Source organism: Pelodiscus sinensis, chromosome 16, assembly GCF_052426305.1.
Source record: "Pelodiscus sinensis isolate ZL-2025 chromosome 16, ASM5242630v1, whole genome shotgun sequence".
NCBI classification, from domain to species: Eukaryota; Metazoa; Chordata; order Testudines; family Trionychidae; genus Pelodiscus; species Pelodiscus sinensis.
Genome location: NC_143067.1, coordinates 21,996,876 through 22,019,714, shown reverse-complemented (window position 1 = coordinate 22,019,714; position 22,839 = coordinate 21,996,876). Strand labels below are relative to the sequence as shown.

General features: G+C 43.9%; 1 protein-coding gene across 2 annotated transcripts in view; it reads right to left on the bottom strand.

The window, feature by feature from the left end:
• STK32A (serine/threonine kinase 32A) overlaps positions 1–22,839 on the bottom strand; it is a 101,620-nt gene that overhangs the window by 41,641 nt on the left and 37,140 nt on the right. For both annotated transcript variants that reach the window (XM_075900288.2, XM_075900287.2), the window contains exon 6: positions 14,477–14,650. In XM_075900288.2, coding sequence (XP_075756403.2) covers positions 14,477–14,650 — 174 coding nt within the window. The remainder of the gene's footprint in view (positions 1–14,476; positions 14,651–22,839) is intronic.

The following is a 22,839-nucleotide window of genomic DNA, read 5'->3' as shown; positions in this document are numbered from 1 at the left end:
TAGAAGCCACAAGGCAAAAGGAATATAAAGGGAAACAGCATCTAGGCCTGCCGACGGGGGCAACGCAAAGGGGCCTGGGGCTCTCACCCACTGCCACTGCCATTTCAGCAGTAGCTGGAGCCAAAGACCCTTAAATCACTGCTGGAGCACCAGGCTGTGCATTCCGGGTGGTGGTAAAGGGCACCATGGTCCAGAGGGCTCTGGCTGCACCCGACCCAGCCCCGTCCCATCCTCCCCTTCTAGGAGGATGAAGCTGTCCCCCCCCCCCGCTTGCTTAGAGGCCCGTGGAGAGTGTTGGCACCCCTGCCTGCATCTTCTCCATCTTGTCTTCATTCCTGCTCCTTAGCTCTAGAGTAATCTTTCTACAAACAAACCTGAAAAAAAAGGACTGAATGGCTATGGATGTGTTCCAGGGACTTTCAAGCCAGCAAACCCACCAGTACTGCTAGTACTGCTAGGCATTTAGGGTAAGATCCAAACCTATACTGACCTGGTAACCTGGCTGACCTTTGGGATCAGAAGAACACATATATGTGAGCAGAGTTTTTCAATAGAACTTCTCACTTTACTGGACTTGGGTGCTGGCTGGGGTCAGAGAACTGGAAGGCAATAAAGGGAACAGTGTGATTTTCTTTTTGGCTTCTTGATAACCAGTGTGGGAGATCAGAAGCACAATTTGTGACTGATTGGAGAGTCTACCTTCCGTACCCCCTCCCTCCCAGTGCTGGGAACATCTGTTCTCCCTTTGGCAGCCTGCCCTAACCTTTGCATTTCCAGTGAGGGCTGCCCCAGGCATGCCTGGTTAAACCCATGCCTGCCACATTCTTGGGCAGTGGCACTTTATAATTCAACCACCTAAAGCAGGGGGTGGGCAATAATCTTTTGTCAGGGGCTGCTTCAGAAATTTGTGAAGTGAGCCTGGGCTGCACCGGAAGGGGCAGAGCCCCAAGAGGAAGGGGCTGGGGCCAGGATACTTCCCTGCTTACCCACCCACAGAACATGGTTAGTCTGGGGGTGGTGGAACATCATTGCACCCCCCAGAGGTTCCCCCTAAGTGCCCATGCCCCTGGTAGTGAAAAGAGACTTCATGCATTCCCCTTTCTGCCCCCAGGCCAATCAGGGCTTGGGGGCGGGGGAGCGTGCAAAGTCTCCTCCTGCCCTGCCAGGAGCATGTGGCGTTTCTCCTTGCAGGGCGGAAGAAACTTCGCGCACTCCCCCTGCCTCCAGGCCAATAAGGGCTTGGGGGCAGGGGAGCGTGCAAAGTCTCCTTTCACCCTGCCAGGAGCACATGGTACTTCTAAGCACCTCACACTCCTGGCAGGGTGGAGGAAACTCCCCTAATTGGCCTGGTGGCAGGGGAGCGGCAGGGCTTCCATGGGCTGCATCAATCTGTTTGGTGGGACAGATAAGGCAAGCAGGGGCCCTTTTGCCAACCCCTGACCTAAAGTCTGGGAACCAGTGCCTCAGCCCTCTAGAGCTTCCTCCTTGCTTCAAATATAATTGCCAAAGTCCAGCAACTGGAGAAACTCTGGTTTTTACTCTCACACACACTCACCGGTTACAAACCCCTGGAAACCAACAAATAGTCTGATCTCACCCCATTTTGTAAGCCCCCAGGTTTATTTCCTTCTGCCTCTACTCCTCCTTCTGGGTCTTCTAGTCTTGGAGACGAAAAGGCCCCTGGCGTTTAGAGAAGCACCCTTTTCAAAACATACCCTCTCCCAGCCATTCGCCTAGATCTGGTTGGGAGGATTCCATCCTCTCTTTCTCCCGAGACAATCTTCTGTGAAGAGACTCAATGGTCCTGCCGATAGCAAATTTATAGTTTCCCTAGGGCAGAGCCATTCAATGCTAATTGTCCATGATGTCTCTGTTACCCAATCACAGAAATGTAGGAATGGACGGGACCCCAGGAAGTCATCAAGTCTAAACTCCTGCATAGAGGCAGGACCAAGAACACTATATTATCCTTGACAGGTGTTTGTCCACCTGTTTTTAAAAACTTCCAGTGATGGAGAGTCCACAACTTCCCTCAAAAGCCTATTCAGAGCTTAACTAGCCTGACAGAAAGTTACTTCTTTTCCTATTTTCAGTGGACACGGAGAAATAGCTGTAATACGTGTCATATTCTCTTTATTACAGCCCTTAACATATCTACATATCTGAAGACTCACAAGGGCTTCCCCATAGTCTTTATTTTTCAGGACTAAACATGCCCAGTTATTTTACCTTTTCTCTCTTAGGTCAGGTTCTCAACCTTCTACCATTTTTGCTGCTCTCCTTTGGACACTCCAATTTTTTCACATTTTTCCTAACTGGTGGCACTCAGAACTGGACCGAGTAGTCCCTATATAAGCCTGACAGTACAAAACAGGGGTCCAATTACCTCCCATGTCTTACATATGACATTCCTGTTAATACACCCCAGAATATTAATCTTATCATTGATTTATGTACCTTATCATTGACTCATTTTCAATTTGTGATCCTCTGTCACCTCCAGATCTTTTTCAGCAGTACTATTTATCCTCCATTTGTAATTGTGCATTAGATTTTTCCTTCCTGTTTTGCTCTTGACTGTGATAAATTTCATCTTACTGATTTCAGACTGATTCTCCAATGTGTCAAATTCTAATCCTGTCCTCCAAAGTGCTTGCAACTTCTCTGACCTTAGTGCCATTCACAAATTTTCCACTCAATTATCCATGCTTTCCAGGCATAATTCTTGCTACAAAATGGATGGTCTAATTCACAATTATTAACAACTACAAATAGCATTCCTGAAACCAAATAAAATCCATAATTAGACACAGACCTATTCCCCAGTGCATCACAGTATTGTACTAAGAAGTGTTCCCTGTTCACATAGTTGAGTAACATTTTGGAACAAAAAAAAGCTCTGTTTACTTTGGAGTGTTTGAAGCAGACCACCTTTGTATTCGCAAACCCAAACAGGAGACACTAATGAAGCAGAATTGGGATATACAGCTGCATACATTACAGTACGACAGTGTAATTATTCAGGAAGACATATTTGTTCAAAGCTTTCAAATGATGAAATGAAAAATGTGATCACACATTGCTAGACATTTTAAAAATTGAGACACAGAGGGAAAAACTGGTTTAAAATGCACTGGAATAGTTTCTGCTTTCATTCATTACATTTCACAATGAGTGATTAGTTATACAAGTCCATTTTGGCTTAATATGAATTATATTTCAAGCATAAGGAATATATACCCTAAAACTATGGTGGTAAAGATTTTATTGAGACACACAAAGAATGACCAAAATAAAAACTCTAGATAACAACAGTCCAGACTTTCAGTGAATTTGAATCTGAATACAGTGTTTTAGGCCTAAAGAAGGGACAGATAGATAACAAGAGAAAGATGTATGCCACTTGAATTAGTTGTGCACTTCCTCTCCATGGGTAAAAATCACACATTTAGAGGCTAAGAAAAGAGTATATTCATGATTTAAATGACATTTAATCCCCCAAAACAAGGCTTAAATCTGACATAGGATTTACACTGTCCCTCTGCACAGGGGCAAATTTCATCCCATAAGGAGGAGAATAGAGCTGATCACTAAGCCTGGAATATTATCAACAACATTTCACAGCAGACAAACTCTCAGAGAAGAAAGAGAACAGAAGCAGCACCTGATATCAAGGGAACAATAAGGAGGACACAGTGGTCCATGTAATTTACAAAGTTTCAAGATGCACTGTGTTTATCTTCCTAAAATTGGGTTAATTACTTAATTACAAAAATTCTTATGATTAAATATTTCAAAGCCTGAATTTTCCAACTGTGTAATGGCTTTTTCAATTGCCCAGGAGGTTGACTATTCATAACTATGTTTATCAAGAGGAATAGCCAAAAGGGAACTTCCAGCCAGATGGAGTAAGAATTTCCCAGAAGCAGGGAAATATTTGCTAGTAACCATGTGGATTACTCTAATATGCCATCTATCAAAATTCATTCCATAGCCAAGTTCATTCCATAGCCATTCTGCTCTATGCAGACTGAATAACAGGACTAACTATGGTGATGTTTTTTGTGATGTGAAAACCCGACCTTTCAAAACATTTCACACATTGCAATGCAAAAAATGGTAGGGGTCAGGTACTAGTGATTTTTACCTACCACCCAAAAGGATGTAAACAGATTTTACAAGATACTTTATGGCTCTTGAATATCAATGCAAATGTATTCAAGTGATGGTTTTAATTCATTTTTATGAAACCAACACAATTCTGGTTGCTGAAGGGTGAAACAACAATAAAATAACCTGAACCTATACCAATATAGTGCCTTTTGTCAAAAAGTACTTTTGCAAAACAGCAACCTTATATGCAAACAATACACAAGAATTGCTTTATCCATCAATGAAATGCAATCAACTCATGGGTCTAACTGAGGAGCTTTTTAACAATTCTCAGCAACAGTGCAGCACAGGAAATGAGGAATACTCTATCCAGCTGGAACTATTGGGGAATTTAGGATTGCAGAAGGCAATTACTTAAGCTTGAGCCAGGACAGTGGAGTAAACACCCCTGAATCTTTGGAATATCTTGAGAAAGGCCTGTTGATTGAAGCTCTCCATCTGTCCATAAACCAAGGACAGAGTGATCACAGAAGTGAGACAAGTTTGACAACTACCTGCTAAACTGCCTTAACCTTGTCCATCAGAGACAGACTACTAGGGTGAGATGGAACACTCACTCTCTATGGTCCGTTCATTCCATAGCCATTCTGCTCTATGCAGACTGAATAATGGGACCAACTGTGGTGGTGTTTTTTGTCATGTGAAAACCCATCCTTTAAAACATTTCACACAAATAACTAAATATCCACATTGTAAATGTTTATTCCCTGCTGATCTGGGCCGAGCTGTGTTGTATATTTGTAGCCTGATTAAACTGAATATTTATTTGGTAATTAATTTTAAGATAGAGTTTTGTATTTTGAGAAGACAACTGCATTATACTCAGAAGTATTTTACCATCTATTTTTAGTTTTTAACGGATGTTTTCAATGCAAGTTATAATATATGTACTTGGATGTCTTTATCTGTTTGGGCTTTTATTAAACATTTTTTTGGAAGAGGAGAAATAGCACAGACTGCTCATGGGGGTGCTATTCTACCATGTTTTCCATCCCCTTTTTATTATCTGTTTCTTACACACACATACCACAAGAGGGTAAATCTCTCTACCTTTATGTCAGATAGCAGTCTAGCCATACTACTGAATGCATCTTACCTTAGGAAATTACACAGAATTTGAGCTAACAACAAGAGAAATACCAGGAGATAAAGAAAAAGAAATGCACAAAACTCTGTATAAAGTGAATAAGTGTAAGGGAAAAAAAAAACATTCCATCCAAAGAGTTTTTGTCTTGTCAGTAGAAAAACTATTTCCATTACCTATGTGGAAAGGAAATACTCCCTACTGCAAGAGAAAACTCACAACTGATATTCCTGCTGTATACAGCTGATTGACTTTACAAGACATTATCTGGGTTTAATAGGCTAATTACACCATATCCCTCACCTGCTCTGGGACTAAGCCATGCACCTTGACATTTAATACAGCATATGGAAATCACAAAGAGCACCATTCAACCACCATACAACCCTTTAACTGCCAAGTGCTTTCAATCAGGCCCACAGTTTCAATTAGAACAATTTATAGGACTAGGATTTAGAATTTTTAAATGTAATCTAGTAAAAAAAAAAAAAAGTATGGTTCACAAAGTCATCTGTGTGAGAAAAAAACGGGTATAATCACAATACTAATCATTGGCACTGGGACAGCATCTTTCATATAAACAACTCACAATGATTCACAAACAACAACTGACTACATCTTACCCTGTGGGAGGGTAAGAGATATATAACAATCTCTTCGTCACCACTGAACTGCCACTGTCAAGGTCAAATAGGCTTTTTCTTTTTTTAAAACAAAGCAAAAACGCCCAAGACCACAGCTTAGACCACAAAGGCCCAGATTTTCAAAACTGTGGATTATTGGTAAATGAAAACATGTCTATCATGTTGTCAATAATTATTTTTAAAATAGATTTTTTTTCTTAAAAAAAAATCACAAAAAAAACTGGGCTCTTATCTGAATCTATTAAATGAAAACGCCTTCAACATTTTTTAAATATTTAATTAAAATAACTTCTTTTTTTTACCAAGTTTAGTCAGGTTAAACAATTTATTCCCATTGAATTCAGTTCTAATCTCACTCACTCTGGTATATAATCTGAGGTCCCACCAGTGTCAGTGAAATCAGAATCAATCTCTAATGTCTACACATTAATTAACACTTTCCACTTTCCTTAAAAATACATGCATCAACATTTGAAGCCATCAGTCTTTGTCTTTGCTGCCCTGGCACAGTGTTACTCATACAAAGTAAATAATTATCTTCATGTCTCCTGAGATTCCCAATTACAGTTGCAGTACTCTCCGCTCCGTCTATCAATTTAATGTCATCACCTTGGGATACAGTGAAAATTATACAACCTGCAAAATGTTGCAATTGGCCAAGGATGTTTCATCGTATTACAAGTACCTCAAACAAGTCCAGCTGCACCTCAGACTGCATGTCATACTCTTTAAGAGAGGATTCTGCCTCTTGTGAATGTTGTTGGAGCAGAGAAGCCGTTTTTTTCAGGGCTCAGTGCATTTATTCTAAGGCATTGAGAAGCCACGGCTCATCTGAACTGTTGCTTGGCTGTGTGGCCATTCCCAGCTCTCTAGATATGGTGTGCTCATGCCACTGGAATTCTGAATATAATGTAATTTTCCATTGTGGATGCAGAAAGTGGACAGAAATTGAAGTCAAATGGGAGTTTTCTTCTAATTTAGGGTCACCATCTTGCCCCAAGCCTTAGGAGCCACACGTCACATTTGTTATGAGCCTCAGATATACCTGAAGAGTCATCCTGTGGTGGCCCAGATGCGGAAACACAGGCTGCAATGAACACTGTTGTTCCATTAAAAAAAGGCAGAGTGTGCCTAAGGCTAGCACAAAGTTCTACAGCACATATGCTTGGATGCTGACCATGACACATCTTTTGATCTGTAAACAGTGTATGATTGCTCTGAAGACACTTGAAGAAAATAAATATGGCATCTGAGATGGTATTTCCTGCAGTCACTTTTCTGACTATGGGCTAGGACTTGGCCTAGTGTAAGCCAAGATCAAATGTAGGCACATCACTGCAATTTGTAGGAAACCGCCTAAGCCAATAATCAAACAAATACTCGCTGGACTTTATTCAGGGCAAGTTTCAATGACGTTAGATTTAGACCCGTTTCATGTTGTGTTTCTTCCTTCTACAATGCAGATTGTAGGGATTAGTGTGTATTTCTAAAGAGTGTTTATTGGAAAGATAAAACGATATACTGAACTCTGCAGTCAATTTGGGGGAAAAAAAACCATGTGAATGGGGAGAAATGTTTTCTGCCCCAGAATATATCCTTTCTGCTAAAGGTCTGATGAAAGCTAGTAAGCAAACAACTCACCAAAGGCAAGCAGCTCCCAGTTAGTGCATGTATGTGTGCAGCGTTTAGCCATCCTCCAATGAACTGCAGATTTTCATATAGACAGAATGATAAACAAGGCCTGACTGGTTTAGTTTAGTTTTTCCCTTGCCATTAAAAGATGGTTTGAATTCCAACAGAGTTGTGAATACAAGTTAACCACATGAGATACGTCCATGGAAGGTCCTGTGAAAGTTGGACTAATGTAGTTCTTTTGTGCAGAGCAGCATGGCCCAGCTTCGTCAGCTTGTGGGAGCAGTGCAAGACTGAGCCAAGGATCCTCTGTCCTCTAATCCTACAGCAGAAAACCGGTAAGGGAGAAGAGAGTTGCTTCCTGTTTTCTCTCATGCTACCACTTGCATAAGCCTGAGCTCTCTGAAAAGAATCTACAAGGCCACTGTATTGTCCTTCTTTAAATCTCACCTTAAAACTCCTCACGCCTAGACACACCCCACACACTAGTGGTAAGCCAAGGGGCAGCCGGTGTGCTGTGACAGCTGTTTATCACACAAATCGTGACCTGTCTCTGTTGCCTTGTGTTCCCTTCCTGTCTTTTGAATAAACCTGTCACCTTTTGTTTTCTACTGTTAATTCTTTGGGACATCTTCTTGGTGTAATGTGCTCAGTGACTAGCACTTGACTGGGGCCTCCGGGTGCTACTGTAAGACATAAATTATTAAAAACATCAATAATTATAGCCACGTCAACCTAAGAGTTAGGATTTCTCCCCTCTGCTCCCTTATGCACATGCCCGGGGCAGCTATTCATACCAAGCACCAGCCTGAGGCTTTAGACCTTGGCATCTACTAAAATGCCACCTACATGCCTCAGCAGATGGGAAAACCTGATGGGGTCAGCCGTGAAAGGGGGCAGTCCCAGCAGTGAGGGAGGGAGATAGTGTAGAGGAGCCGATTGTCCAGTAATCCCTAGTTCCCAGGAGTCAACCTGAAATGGGGCCACGTGGAGCATCTTTTGGCTCTATGGGCAATAGACAAGTTGTGCATCTCCCCCGATTAATCCATCTAAACTAATCTATCTGAGATTTGTGTGTCTGTCTTTCTGAGAGTCCATCCGTCTGTCTGTTTGTTCAAGAACTCCTTCTAAATGGTTAGAGCGCTAGGACAGGGCTGGGCAAGAGGCGGCCCGGGGACCCGATCCGGCCCACCTAACACTTTTGATTTTCCCCACGGACTGCAAATGGAGACTTTCCATTTATATCCTGATGCCCTGCCACCAAATTTCTAGGCAGCGGCTCAGGCAGCCAAATCCTAATCAAATGGTTTGCAGCTCCCAGTCACAGCACTACCTTGGCAGGGGCCGAAGCCACAAGCCTTTTAAACACCCGGCAACACAATTGCGGTGGAGCCAGGAGCCGGAAGCCCTTTGCTGTGTTTTTAATTAAAAAACTCCAGCCCCAGACAACTCCGGGGGGGAGGCTAATCCCCCGCCCCTTCTCTTCTGCCTCAGGCCCCATTCCTTCTGGAACGGCCTGTGACTACCTACCAATATTCATTAAATGGCCCCCCTGCAAAAATTATTGCCCGTCCTTGAGCTAAGGTAATCAAATTCGGTATGCAGCGTCATCATAGCCTAACAAAAGATCAGGGTTTGGTTGTGCTAGGAAAATGGGAAGTGCTGGAAATAGGACTGTTTTCCATAACATGGAAGGGGCGGGGGCACAGAGAGGAGGGATGTGTCACTAATGGGGCAGCATGCGCAAGGGACAGCTAGACTGCAGAGTGACTACTGGGGACTGGCTAGCTGGGTACGGAGCTCCGCAATGGAGTGGGTAAGTGCCCCACCACACACAAAAAAACCACTGCCAGGGCCAGGAACCATGCCCCAAACCTGTACAAGCTGTAGGTTTGCAGGCCGTGGGGGGGGGGGGGTCCGCTGCAGACCGGGGCCAGACACTGGAGTTCTGTCCCCACCCCTGGACAGGCTGTAGGTCATGGGGAAGGCCGCTGGAGGCTGGGGCCAGCCCCGGATCCTGGATTCTTTCTCCTCTCCCGCCCCCATGGACAGCCTGCAGGCCATTCATTTTATTTTTCAAAACCCAAAAATTGAGTTAAGGATCCAAGTAATGCTGGGTAAATCTTCTAGTATTTAACAGAAGTTGGAGGCTGCCACCACTAAAATCCATCCATGAGTCTGTCCTCATCTTGCCGCTGTGTCCGCTCCAAAGAAACCTTATCCTAATTCACAATGTGTAATTCATACTCATCTATTATTTGGTGGCTGATGAGCAGATGCAGGGTAGAGACGCTAACCCAATATCCTCATTACCACTCTACAGTTTTGTTTTGTTTCCCAAACAAGGTGGCTTTCGTGGGTAAGTGAGTTTGAAAGGGGCAGCTAAACTTTTCCCTCTTACAGAGAGATTGATGCATCATAAAGCAGCAATACAGGCATGTGTTTAAAACAACCCCCCTCTCCCCCTCAAAAAAAAAATTCTGAGAAAATAGGAGCTCTAACATGCTAGTGCCAGTTTCAGGTTGTAAGAAGAGCTGAACTTTTCAACAGGCTGAGATTCTTCCAAATTGAGGGATGAATTATTTCTATGAAAATGTTGCAAGTCAGGCCTTTTTATGTTTGTAATGCATAATGTAGCAGCAGGAAGGAACAACACTTGGGCTGTGTCTACATTGGCAAGATTTTGCGCAAAAGCGGCCACTTTTATGCAAAATGTTGCCACCTGTCTACACTGGCCACGAGTACTTGTGCAAGAACACTGATGTTCTAATGTAGGAAATCAGTGCTTCTTGCGCAAATACTCTGACGCTCCCGCTCAGGGATAAGCCCTCTTGCACAACTGTTCTTGCGCAAGAGGCCAGTGTAGACAGGCAACGTTAATTTCATGCGCAAGAAAGCCCAATGGCTAAAATGGCCATCAGAGCTTTCTTGCGCAAGAGAGTGTCTACACTGGCACGGATTCTTTTGCGCAAGAGATGTGCTTTTGCGCAAAGGCACATGCTAGTGTAGATGCTCTCCTGCGCAAATACTTTAACGCAAAAACTCTTGCGTTAAAAGTATTTGCGCAAAATCATGCCAGTGTAGACGTAGCCTTAGGGTGTGTCAACACAGCCCCCTAAACTCAAAATAAGAGATGCAACTTGTGCTATGCACATTGTGTATCTTATTTCAAATCTACTTCCAAATAGCCTATTTTGAAATTTGGCGCATCTACACAGCACCAAATTTCAAAATAATGTGCTATTTCGAGCCAACCCGTAACTCTCATGCAACAAGGTTTACCAGGATGGTGAAATAGCTCACCTATTATTTTGAAAAATAGTTCAAAATAACGGGCAGCTTGTGTAGACGTGGGCTTGCTATTTTGGGATACCTCCGGTATCTTGAAAAGCAATAATAATTGGACAGAGTGTATCCTTTAGTTCCTAACTTAAATTGCTGCATGTTATTTCTTATGCACTAAAAAAACAACAGTGGGTGCGCTTCTCCCTTATCTGGCTGCATTTCAATACAGAATGACTTGAGCCTTATGTATAGTAGGTACATCAGAATGAGAGGATACAGATCATGCAAGATGAGAGGAAACAGAAATATGCTGTTGTTATAAACAGAAACAGAGAAAAATTCTCTGCAGATATAATGGAGTTCCATCCCTTTAAACCAGCAGAGAATAAGACCATGATTTACAAATGCAGCTTTGGTTAATTCCTATTTTGATTGAAACAATGCATTGCATTATAGAGAACAGAGGCATCAGATTCACCGTTGGGCATCACATTTATTGGATTTTTATAACTAGTTGTCTAATTAAACTGTATCATTGTTCTAGAAGTTAAAAAATCCCACCAGTAATGTCTGCGTTTGGAACCTGACATTACTGCCTCTTTGAACTAAAACGCACTAAACATAATGGGGTAGTGATGGAAGGTGACCTATCACTTCTCTGTACTGCATAAGCTATCTTTTAATCTCACATTAGCAATCGAGTCAAGAATAATTATTTTTAAAAATCACCAGATTTTAAAAGACATATAGGAATTTTTGGTAGCGTTCAGTTGTAAATAATTAGTTTCCATGAAATTATTCTTCTGAGGGATGGCTGCAATTAGGCCCCGAAGGCTGATTGTAATTAGTTTTGTTATTCTTCTGGGTACAGGAAGTCCCCGAGTTACGCGGATCCGAGTTACGAACGGGGATTTTCTTGCCCCGGAGGACTGGAGCGGCGCGACGCCTGGTCCCGCCGCCCACCTCCTCCGGGGCGAGAAAAGCTGCTCCCCGTCTCCCTGGTCTGCTGGGGGAGCCAGCAGACCAGGGAGATGGGGAGCAAAGTGGCGGAGGACCCGGGCCAGACCTGCGGCGCTTCCAGCTGATCTGCAGATCCGCCAGCTGGATCTTCCAGCTGATCCGCCGCTTTGCTCCGCATCTCCCTGGTCTGCTGGGAGGGGGGGACGCAGCTAGTGCCCCCCCCCCAAAGCAGACCAGGGAGACGTGGAGCAAAGCCCGGGGCCTGTGGTAGAGCAGGTGGGCGCTGCCGATTGGTCCCGCAGCACCGCTCCTTGGCGCTACTGGACCAACCCGGCAGCACCCCAGCTGCTCTGCCCCAGGAGTCCTGATTCAGCTGCTGATGATCAGTTTCAGCAGCGGCTGAATCAGGACGCCTGGGGCAGAGCAGCTGGGGTGCTGCTGGGTTGGTCCAGTAGCGCCGAGGAGCGGCCGCGCTACTGGACCAACCCAGCAGCACCCGAGCTGCTCTGCCCCAGGCGTCCCCAAGTCAGCCGCTGCTGAAACTGACCAGCGGCTGACTACAGGAAGCCCGAGGCAGAGTTGCTCTGCCCCGGGCTTCCTGGAATCAGCTGCTGATCAGTTTCAGCAGCAGCTGACTTGGGGACGCCTGGGGTTCTTAAGTTGAATCTGTATGTAAGTCGGAACTGGTGTCCAGATTCAGCCGCTGTTGAAACTGATCAGTTTCAGCAGCGGCTGAATCTGGATGCCAGTTCCGACTTACATACAGATTCAACTTAAGAACAAACCTACAGTCCCTATCTTGTACGTAACCCGGGGACTGCCTGTATTTTTAAAAGTAAGTAATTGTTTCCTCCAAATTTTGAACATTTCTTACTATCCAACATTGCTGAATAAAGCAAACAAAAGCAAGGAACCAGAACAGGAGCTGTAGAAATTCAAGGTCTCCTTCAAGATCACTAGTTATCAAAAGCTCTTTTTTTCCCCTTTGTGAGAGATACTTTGCAGAGCAGCTATTATCTTGTGAATCTCACAGGCAGTTTCCTTCTGCCATATACTACTACCCCATATCCTACTGGAGCTACTATTCATGATAATGGAAGTACCACATATACGTAAGAGAGTAGCAGGTCTTTCATTTGTTGGAGGAACTCGAATTGTGCTTCGTTGGCCATGCCAATGAAATTTGCAAAACTGAGAGAGGCATTTAATTCTCATATAGGAGAAGGGGCATCTATTTCCATTCCTCTTCCTTCTGTTTGTTCCAGAGAATTAGTCCTGCTGCCCATAACTTCGAATGCATCAACAGAGATTCCCAATAGAGGTGGCTTCTCTCCACTGCATTTCCTTCAATGGCTAGGTCTGGCATGGAGGAGCTGGAGCAAACTAAATCTGGTAATTATGTCTTCTTGCAGGAGCAGTGAAAAAAAAATGTTCTATGGTATCTACCTAAGGGAGAGAAATAGCATACCCTCTGCTCCAGAAATCTTTAAACCTTTAACTTTTTTAAGAAAAGATTTCAGCAAGACACAAATGTGAAATTTCCACCCAGTCACTATGCTTCTGCTTCTCCGTCCACATCAGCAAGGGACAAGCCAGATTAGTACTGTTATTATACCCACCCTCCTCTGTCAGAAAAGGAGAGCCATCTTCATTCTTTTAAACAGAACATTTCCTCTAGCTTTGACACTACCTCATCCTGATGTTCCCTCCTCCCAGTCAAGAAAGCCAGGAAAAGACTTGCTTAATAGTTTGTCAATGCTCCAACAAATTTCACTATTGAATGATGTGAGGTTTTCCACAAGCTAGAAATCCCACACTGACCTGTGCGGAATGAAGTGGATAACTTAAACTAGGGATAAATTTAAAAAACAACCAGCAATATTGGTTGTTTTTTAAGTTTTTCCACTTACTGACTAACTCGGCTACCCCTCTAATGCTTTTAAACTAGGCATGTTAGCACGTAATTGAAGAGTCATGTTACTGTATCATATTTTAGCGGTCACATGACTATTTGATAATCTCCGGGGGCGGGGCTGGGAACCAGAGCACTCCCAGGGAACCCCCTGCCATCCCATGCTGCTGCCTCTGTCAGCGGGGTGGCAGGTGGGAGCTGGTCTGCAAGGGGAGCCGATTTAAAAAACAGCTCTCTGAGCAGACCGGCTTCGCCTGCTGCCTCTGATACAGGCAGCAGCAAGGGAAGGCAGCAGCACCCGTCTGCGGGGGGGGGGGGGGAGGAGGGGTTTGAGCTCCGTATGGACAGAGGAGTAGCCCCTGTCTGCGGTAACCTCGGACCTCCCCTCAAACAGGGGCTGCTGCCATGGAGCAGCCTCTGTCTACTGTGAGCCTGGGCCAGCCTTAGACAGAGTCTGCTTTGCAGAAGCCTCCTCTGCCCCTCCTCCCATGCTGCTGCCTCTAAAAGAGGCAGTAGCACGGGTAGGGGGAGGGAGGGAAGAGGCAGTGCAGGGGGAAGCAGCTTTTAAGCCGGCTTCCCCCAGCATCAGCTCTTGCCTCTCCTGCTCAACTTAGTGGATGGTATCAAAGATGAGTAAAGTTAGCAACTGTGACTCAAGAGATATACAGTAACATACCAACATCTTTTTCTCATAAATACAATTTAAAACAAATGATCTTCATTGATTCTGCCTCAACCATAAGATAATGTGTCAGCATCAACCCATTTTTGAAGCCCATGACTAACCTGTGGATGATGTGTCTGCTCTGGAGATAATCCAGCGCCAATGCCAGCTCACAGATGAAGAGTTTCACAGTGCCTTCTTGAAATCGGACATTTTGTTGTAGATGATAACGCAGATCCCCGCCAAGAAGTAGATCCACCACCATGAACATGTCCTCCTCATCTTGAAATGAGTACCTGAGAGAGCAGAAATACCACGTTACAGACTTAGGAGGGGTAATGTTCCAAGAAAAAGTGTTTGGAAGTACAGCCCTCTATAGCTCCATATGACCAATATTATTATAATGCTACATCTGTATGTGAGGGTTTGTCACTCCCAGTCATATGTTTGGACCATACTACAGTTTACAGCAGGGTTGGGGAATCGTTTTTAGGTCGGGGACTGCTGACCCACAGAAAAATCCGTCGGGGGCTGCACACAAGTGAGAAGTTGGAAGGGGGCTGGAGCACTAGCATGGGCTCCCTAATGCTGGGGGGGAAGCCCTGAGCCTTGAGGGCCAGATCCAAGCAAGCTGGGGGCTGCATCCAGCCCCCGGGCTTAAGGTTCCCCACCCCTGCTATACAGACACCTATGGTAGGTCTACACTGCAATTAGACACTCACAACTGGCCCATACCAGCTGATTCGGGCTCGCAAGGCTCGGGCTATTGAACTATTTCAATGCAGTGTAGAACTATTTCAGAGCAGTGTAGACTTCCAGGATAAAGCAGGAGCCCGATCTCTAGGACTCTGCGTACGTCTACACTACAGAGTTTTTTTCGGAAAAACGGCTGTTTTTCTGAAAAAAAAAACTTCATTTACATCCACACTGCGATTGCGTTCTTTCAGAAAAAAAATCGAAAGAACAGAGGGATTTTTCCAACATTGGTAAACCTCTTTCCACAAGGAAGAAGCCTTTTTTCCAAAAGAGCTCTTTGGAAAAAGGTGTGTGTGGCGGGGGGGGGAAGACAGAGTTCTTTTGAAACAAGAGGAAAATGGATGCTATCTTTTGAAAAGGCAGATCACTTTTTCGATGCACTTCGGCAATGTGGACATGATCTTTTGCAAGAAGTTTTTTCGGAAGATCTCTTCTGGAAAAGCTTCTTCCAAAAGAAGCCTGCAGTCTAGACATAGCCTCTGTGCGGTGGAAGGGTCTCAGAGATCAGGCTGCAGCCTGAGCCCAGAAGTGTATACTGCAGTGAAACAGCCCTGCACTCAAACCCGAGTCAGCTGACATAGGCCAGCTTTGGGAGTCGATCTGCAGTTTACACATAGACTATGGGCCCAATCCAGATTGGTGCTGGGCACCTCTTGTAATCCTGTTGAGCTGAAGGCATTCAGTATCACATGTGACGGGATCCCTAATTTTTAAAATTAGATCAATGTCTGTGTTTGATACTATATGTAAGCTCATAGTGTTAATACTAATCAGATTTGGGACCATAAACTATTGCTGATAAAGACTTTGTCTCTTTATACATCTTCTGACATCTTTATATAGGTCTTTGTGAAAAAAGCAATGGTTCATAGCTGTCATTATCTCTAAATAAGAAAGTAATACTCAGGGTCAACAATCCAATGCATATGAGCAACCGTAAACCACAAATCAGACTAGTGCTCGGGAATTCACAAATGCTGGAAGGGGGAGATCAATAAAGAAGCAGATTTTATTTTCAAACTTCCAGAGTTATTTTAGGGAATAAGGGGAAAGAAAACATTTTGAACAAATTGAAGAGATCCTGACAATACTGTTATTTTTCAAAGTGTGTTTTTTTAATTTCAATGAGGCACACTGCATAGAATCCTAGAATCCTAGAACTGGAAGGGACCTTGAGAAATCATCAAGTCCAGTCCCCCGCCCTTATGGCAGGACTATACACTGTCTAGATCAGGGCTACACAACTTTGGAAGCCCCGGGGGCCACATGCCGAGAGCAGCAACTTAAGGGTGGTTGCATATATATGCAAATATATGCAAACAGCTTCTTTCACACTGACAGGCATGAATACAAAGCACTTCCCACAATGCCCCAGCACTCCCGGCAGCTCCTCCCTGGGGCTAGAAATGCTAACACCCTGTACCCATGAACTTGCTTCTTTCAATGCTCACCACGTCTGGGAGATGCCTCACCATTGTGGAGCGTGTTCCTAGTGGAAGCCATGTTCAAAGGATCCCACCCACGGGCCACGTGTTGAGCCCCACGTAAACTCAAATCACACTGTGGGCCACAAATAAATGGGCTGCGGGCCCCATGTGATCCACCGGCCACGTGTTGAGTAGCCCTGGTCTAGATCATCCCTGATAGATGACTATCCAACTTGCTCTTAAATATCTCCAGTGAAGTTTTTCCTAATGTCCAACCTAAACTTCCCATGCTGCAATTTAAGTCCATTGCTTTTGTCCTATTATGAGAGGCCAACAAGAACAATTTTTCTCCCTCTTCCTAGGTAACACCTTTTTAGATACTTGAAAACTGATATCACTGCTATTTCCCCTCAGTCTTCTCTTTGCTAAACTAAACAAGCCCAGTTCTTACAGTCTTTGCTCACAAGTCATGTTTTCTAGATCTTTAATCATTTTTTTTGCTCTTTCCTGGACCTTCTCCAATTTCTCCACATCTTTCTTGAAATGTGGCGCCCAGAACTGGACACAATATTCCTACTGGGGCCTAATCAGTGCAGAGTAGAGCAAAAGACTGACTTCATGTGTTTTGCTCACAACACTCCTGTTCATGAATCCCAGAATCATGTTTGCTTTTTTTGTACGTGTGTTACACTGTTGACTCATTTTTAACTTGCGGTCTGCTATTATCCCTGAATGTGTGTGTGTAATTATGGCTGAATTACACAAACTTCTATTTACATTTCTGTGGCAATTTCATGACTGGATTGATCTGGGCACATCTGTTTGGTTATCCAATTAACTATGCTCAATGAGAGAGAGACGGCAGCAGTTCATACTATGCAGGTGCCCCTGAGTAAATACTGGCACTAGAACACAGAGAGTCCCACATCACTATGCTGTGTACATTTCGGAACAACAACAAAAAGACAGCCTACTTGTTACAGACGCTATCAGAGGTGATACTCTAAACGGCAACAACATGCCAATTTTTTTCTTAAACAGAAAGGTACAATCCAATTTCACCAGAAGGAGCTGTCTCACCTTGGGAATGAAAGCCATTCCTGTTCTAATGCTGACTCTCCCTGTAGTCTTGAACAAGTCATCTAAATTATCTGCCTGATTCCCCCATTGTTTAAATGACTACCTACTTCATAGTGTTGTTGTGAGGACAATTAATAAAGTACAGAGGAAAGTTGTGTATAAAAAGCACTAAAAAGCCATTTTCCAGATGAAAAAGTGTTTCAAATATTTAGCTACAGGGATAATTTTTATATAGTAAAAAGCAGGTATTTCAGGGTAAAGCTCGGTCTCTTTTAAAAGCTTTGAGAGTAAACAGAAATTGTTCTGCCTGCGATCAGGTCATGAGCATATTGTCTTTACAGACAGGAAAGAAATCTCAAATGGAAATGCATGTTTGATTAGATATAGAGAAATGTTTTTGGGGGGAAGGGGTTCAGTTTTATTTTCTCCAGTAGCTCCAAAGAAACTCAGAAATGAACATTTTTTCTTAACAGTTTATGCTTTTCCATTTGGCAAACATGGATCCCCCGTTTTTAAAATGTCCCCTCCCATTTGCCTCTAAATACGCACCATCAGATTAACCTCAGCTGTACTTCTTAATCATGGGATTTGACATTGGCTTGCCTTTATTTGTGTGTTCTTTAGTTTCTGGAATAACATCAACGCTGAAGTCAGCAGAACTGCTATGCGGCCTTTGTTAATGAACTGCTGCTGACCAGTTATGTGTAGGAATATAAGCACATAGTGCATTGATTTCATATGGCTCCTACATCAACTTCTTAATTCCTAACATGGCTCATGTTAGCCAGGAAAACAGTCGCAGAGAAAGCCCTGCTCCGTCATGGTCACTGCCACTCAGGGCTGAATGTTCTTTGCAAATTTTTGTGGGCAAATTCTAGCAAGTCTTGATCAAGCACGCAGGAACTGAGATTTTCCAAAGTCTTATAACAAAAGGCACATCCCTGACACAAAGGTCACATCGTGCCAAATGTCAAGTCCCTGCTCCAAAGCATAAAGGTATTAAGACCATCTCAACTAAGCAGTTAAACAAATGATAATGCACAAACCAATGTATTTGTCCCTCAGGGTACGTCTACACTAGCTCGTTAGTTCAAGCTAGGTAGGGTCATTAGGGCAAGCAGAGTTGCAAATGAAGCCCGGGATTTAAATATCCCTATGGAAGGAGGTGAGGGAGGAATGGGGTACGAGCCCCCGATGGGGAGGACTGGGCTGGCTCTGCGGGCTTCTGGGGGTGGAAGCTCTCCTGCAGGCCCCCAATTTCCCCCTCTCCCCAGATGGCAGCCTGCGGCAAGTGCAGCCGGGCTGATGGCCGAGTGGTGTGATGTGCCCAGTGTGGGTACTCCGGGCAATCCAAACCAGGACTGCTTTGCAAGCGGGGCACCCCTTAGAACTGTCTGTCCGGGGTGGGGGTCGGGACCCTTTAAGCGCAGCCCTCGGCTAGCCTGAGACAGCATCTCCACTCTCTAAGTCCTCCTCTGATGCCCTGCCGGCACTGCTTCCGGCCATCCTTAAGCCCTGTTCAGGGTCCACTCAATGTGGACTTGCTAGTTCGAATTAGCAAAACGCTAATTCGAACTAGTTTTTAGTTCTAGACGCGTTAGTTCGAATTAGCTTAGTTCGAATTAACTAATTCGAACTAAGTTAGTTCGAATTAGCGCTGTAGTGTAGACATACCCTCAGAGATAAGTCAAGTGAGTAATTCAGCTGTTGCTTGATAACACTGTTTCATTCAGGGTTCTACAGTCTGCACAGCAGTACAGGACAACTTGGGTATTTACATTAAAAAAGAAAGCCAATGGCTGTTCACCAACCCTTCAGCCATAAAAAGTTGTCTTTCCACATGCTTTCGGTTGGGATGTTGGATATTTCATGTGTGTGTATCCACATTAGGAGAATCACTCTCCAAATCCTTGGCAAAGTCCCCGGTGCATTACAAAGTAGTACCAGCACTTTTATATTTTACCTCTCTGGCAGCATTAGCTTAAAGAACATGACCAGTAGATTAAATACAAGTATCTGCATCTCCTTTTTTTGCTATTCACTCCTGCCCCCAATCCCTAACCTTTGCCCCTCCCCTGCACCAATAGCCCCCTCCTAGACTATGTGTCCCAATTCTCTACCCCAGGTCACAAACCCCTTCCTGCCCTAGGTCACAACCTAAACTCCTGCATCCCAATCTCCTGCCCCAAGGCACAACCGCATCCTTCACCCAAACTTCCCCCCAAATCTCATACCCTCTCCTGCACCTTAGTCACATACCACAAGCCCCCTTCTGCACCCAACCTCTATTCCAGACCCACACCACATCCATTAATATCATGAAAGAGGGCAGCCCTTGAACACTTTACAAATTCTTGGAGTGCCTCCTCCCCATAAAAAAATTATTGCCCACCCCTGCTGTAGCTCATGTGCTAGGATAGCTCTTGGGTTCAAACCCTGTTTTCAGCCCAGGTGAGTAGGTTATATATGTGTCCCTATTGCAGCATAGCAGCCATTAGTAGTAAGAACAGTGACATTTCAAATGCTTCTACTCCCTTTGGGAGGGGGAGAAGAAGTTGAACTATGTAGCTAAGAGTGTGGCTACCCAGTGTCCACTGATGGCAAGGAAGGAGGCCACAGGCTGTAGGAGGTGGCCTTGCTTCTCAGCCAGGCAACATGGTGAGGGGCCAAGGGAGCAAGTTGACTTGGCAGAGGGCAGCTCAGATAACGGGGCTGGTCTGACTGAACGGACGGGCTAGATGTGCCTCACATTTATGGCTTGTGCAACTGTTTTAGGTTCAACGTGAAACCCTAAACTCACCTTTAGTTTGGGAGGCTTTGCCTACACAACCCTTTCCTACAGCCCCAGGCAGAATGCAATAGACATTTGCTCCTTCTTTTCCGGTAGTCAGGAATTGATGCCAGCAAATCTATATCCTCTAATAAAATGTTTTCTCTTAAGAAATTCATTCTGGAGAACTTTACTGGAATTATTCTGCACATATTCTGCTCAGGAGGCATTAGGGAATAATATAAATACCTGTAAACAGCCTACAAGTCATCACTGCAGTTTGTTTGATGGTGCTAATTGAAGAGTGGTTGTACTGTCCCCAAATACACCTATCTCTAGGAAGCCTGAGGGGAGATAAGGGATGCCATTTCCCCACAAAAGCATGTCACGCCCCTGCTGATGTATCTATTGGATACACGATCTGGCATTAGCAATCTGGCCTGAGCTCTGAACTGACAGTGCTTGTGCTCTTAGCTTCACTCTGCCAATTATGATGGGCTACTCTGTGTCCTCCTGTGCAGACCCAAGGAACCCTATCAAAAGCAGGAAGATAACACAGCATGAAGCTATAAGGTGGTATACCCAGCTGCACTCAAAATCACAATTGACACAACAAAGCAAGTCTGGGGTTGTAGAGGAATGACTAATTTACACGCATTTTCTGAGGTTGATTTCCAAGGGCTGGTTAATAGCGTAGCACCAATGGATCAGATAGTGAGGGGACACCAATGTTATTTACTACCCCAGTTTAAGTAGCTGTACTGGATGTCTTCATTTATCACATAATATTTCACAAGTACCCTAAAAAGACAACTCTATTGATCAACTGTGGGGAGCATCCTTCTACTGGCTATTCATGCTGTCATCTTGCGGATTTGATAGAATAACAAATATCACCAAAACTGAGCAACCCAAATAATCCAGTGAAAAATTTGGTTCATGGATCACAAGCAAAGCTCGGCTGTCACATTTTGGGGGTGTGGTCACAAGGAAGCTGGAGGTGACCGTAATTATGAAAGAAATAAGAAACTGAGAGGTTTTGCTTCGGAGCAGGCTATGCACAGACATCATCTTTCATTTGAATCTACTCAAGTTTGCACTGCTGAGTTCTGCGTCGAGTTCAGAATTATTACATTTCACCTGCTTTAGCTCTGAAATTACCTCTCTCAGAGGATTTCAATAGAAAACCATAAATGGACTCAGAATCCATTCTGATCCAACCCAGTCAAAGATTTGTGCTCCTCGGTAGGTTTTCAACTCAAAACTCCAGGTAACCAGGCAACATTCGTATGGATTTGGTTTGTTCTGAATGTTTTACCTCATTTGAAAATTACCTTTAGCTCTAATTAAGTGTAATTATCCAGTATCCTGCAGGGACCTTCTAGTTATTTATCAATGGACTCTATTAAGCTGCTATGTAATTAAAGGAAAGTCACATGATAGCTAAGCCCCTAACAATTGGAAATATTACTGATGTCCAAATAAAATTATTGTCTGGCTTCAACAGTAATAGAGCCTTATTTAAACCTTCATTCTACTCTGCTGATGCAGGAAAATGTGCTGAATCAAATGAAGATAGAGGGATTAAGGTGTCTTCTATCATTGTGTTGATCAATCCCAGTTCTGATGGCTGGCAAATCACTGAAAACAGACTGTGTAGGCTGCATTGATCAAACATGCTTAAAAGAAAAAGACTCTTTTATGCACATATTTCCCAAAGAGAGATCTGAACTAAAATCTGAATTGTGGTGGATTTTTTATTTTTTTGTGTCACTAAATCCACTGAACAAAAGCTTTTATCTTTGCTGACTAGCATTGGTTCAGCAACTATCAGTAAGGTTTTAAGGGTAGCTTTTGATGGTACAGACTAAGCCACAAAATAGCAACCGTGAGGCAGTGGGGAGTAAAGGGAGGGACAGAAGAGAAGGAGCCCTCCATTGATCGAGATTAAGATTGATCTCCCAAGGTACTTAGTGGATGATGCATGTTTCCACCCCACTCTTTTATATTAGATTTCTGGTTATCTGCTGCCAAGACAGAGCCAGTTTGAATAATATCCAGTCCTTTAAACTTTCAATCACATTAGCACAGGAAGTTAACGCACACTGCATTAAAAGACAGCAATGTTTCTTTATCCCAGCCATGGGGCTGGTGCTTGTTTAATAGCCTGAGAGGTCCAATCCTGCATAGTTGAACTCAATGAGAGTGATGGGCACTCTGCTTCTCTGGGGATCAAGCTTCATTCATTGAAAATTGGTGCTTTATAAATGCCACAGAGGAAGCATATCATGTCAATTTTCTAAAGATGATATTTAGCCACTATATGTCTGGGAAGTCAGTGATTGTCTAACCCATTTGATGTCCACCAAAGACCGTGGGCCCAAAAGGTTACTGTTTCAAAGCAAAAAGAAAGCTCAGGACAAAATCTATTGCACTTGTGGTTTGCCAGACA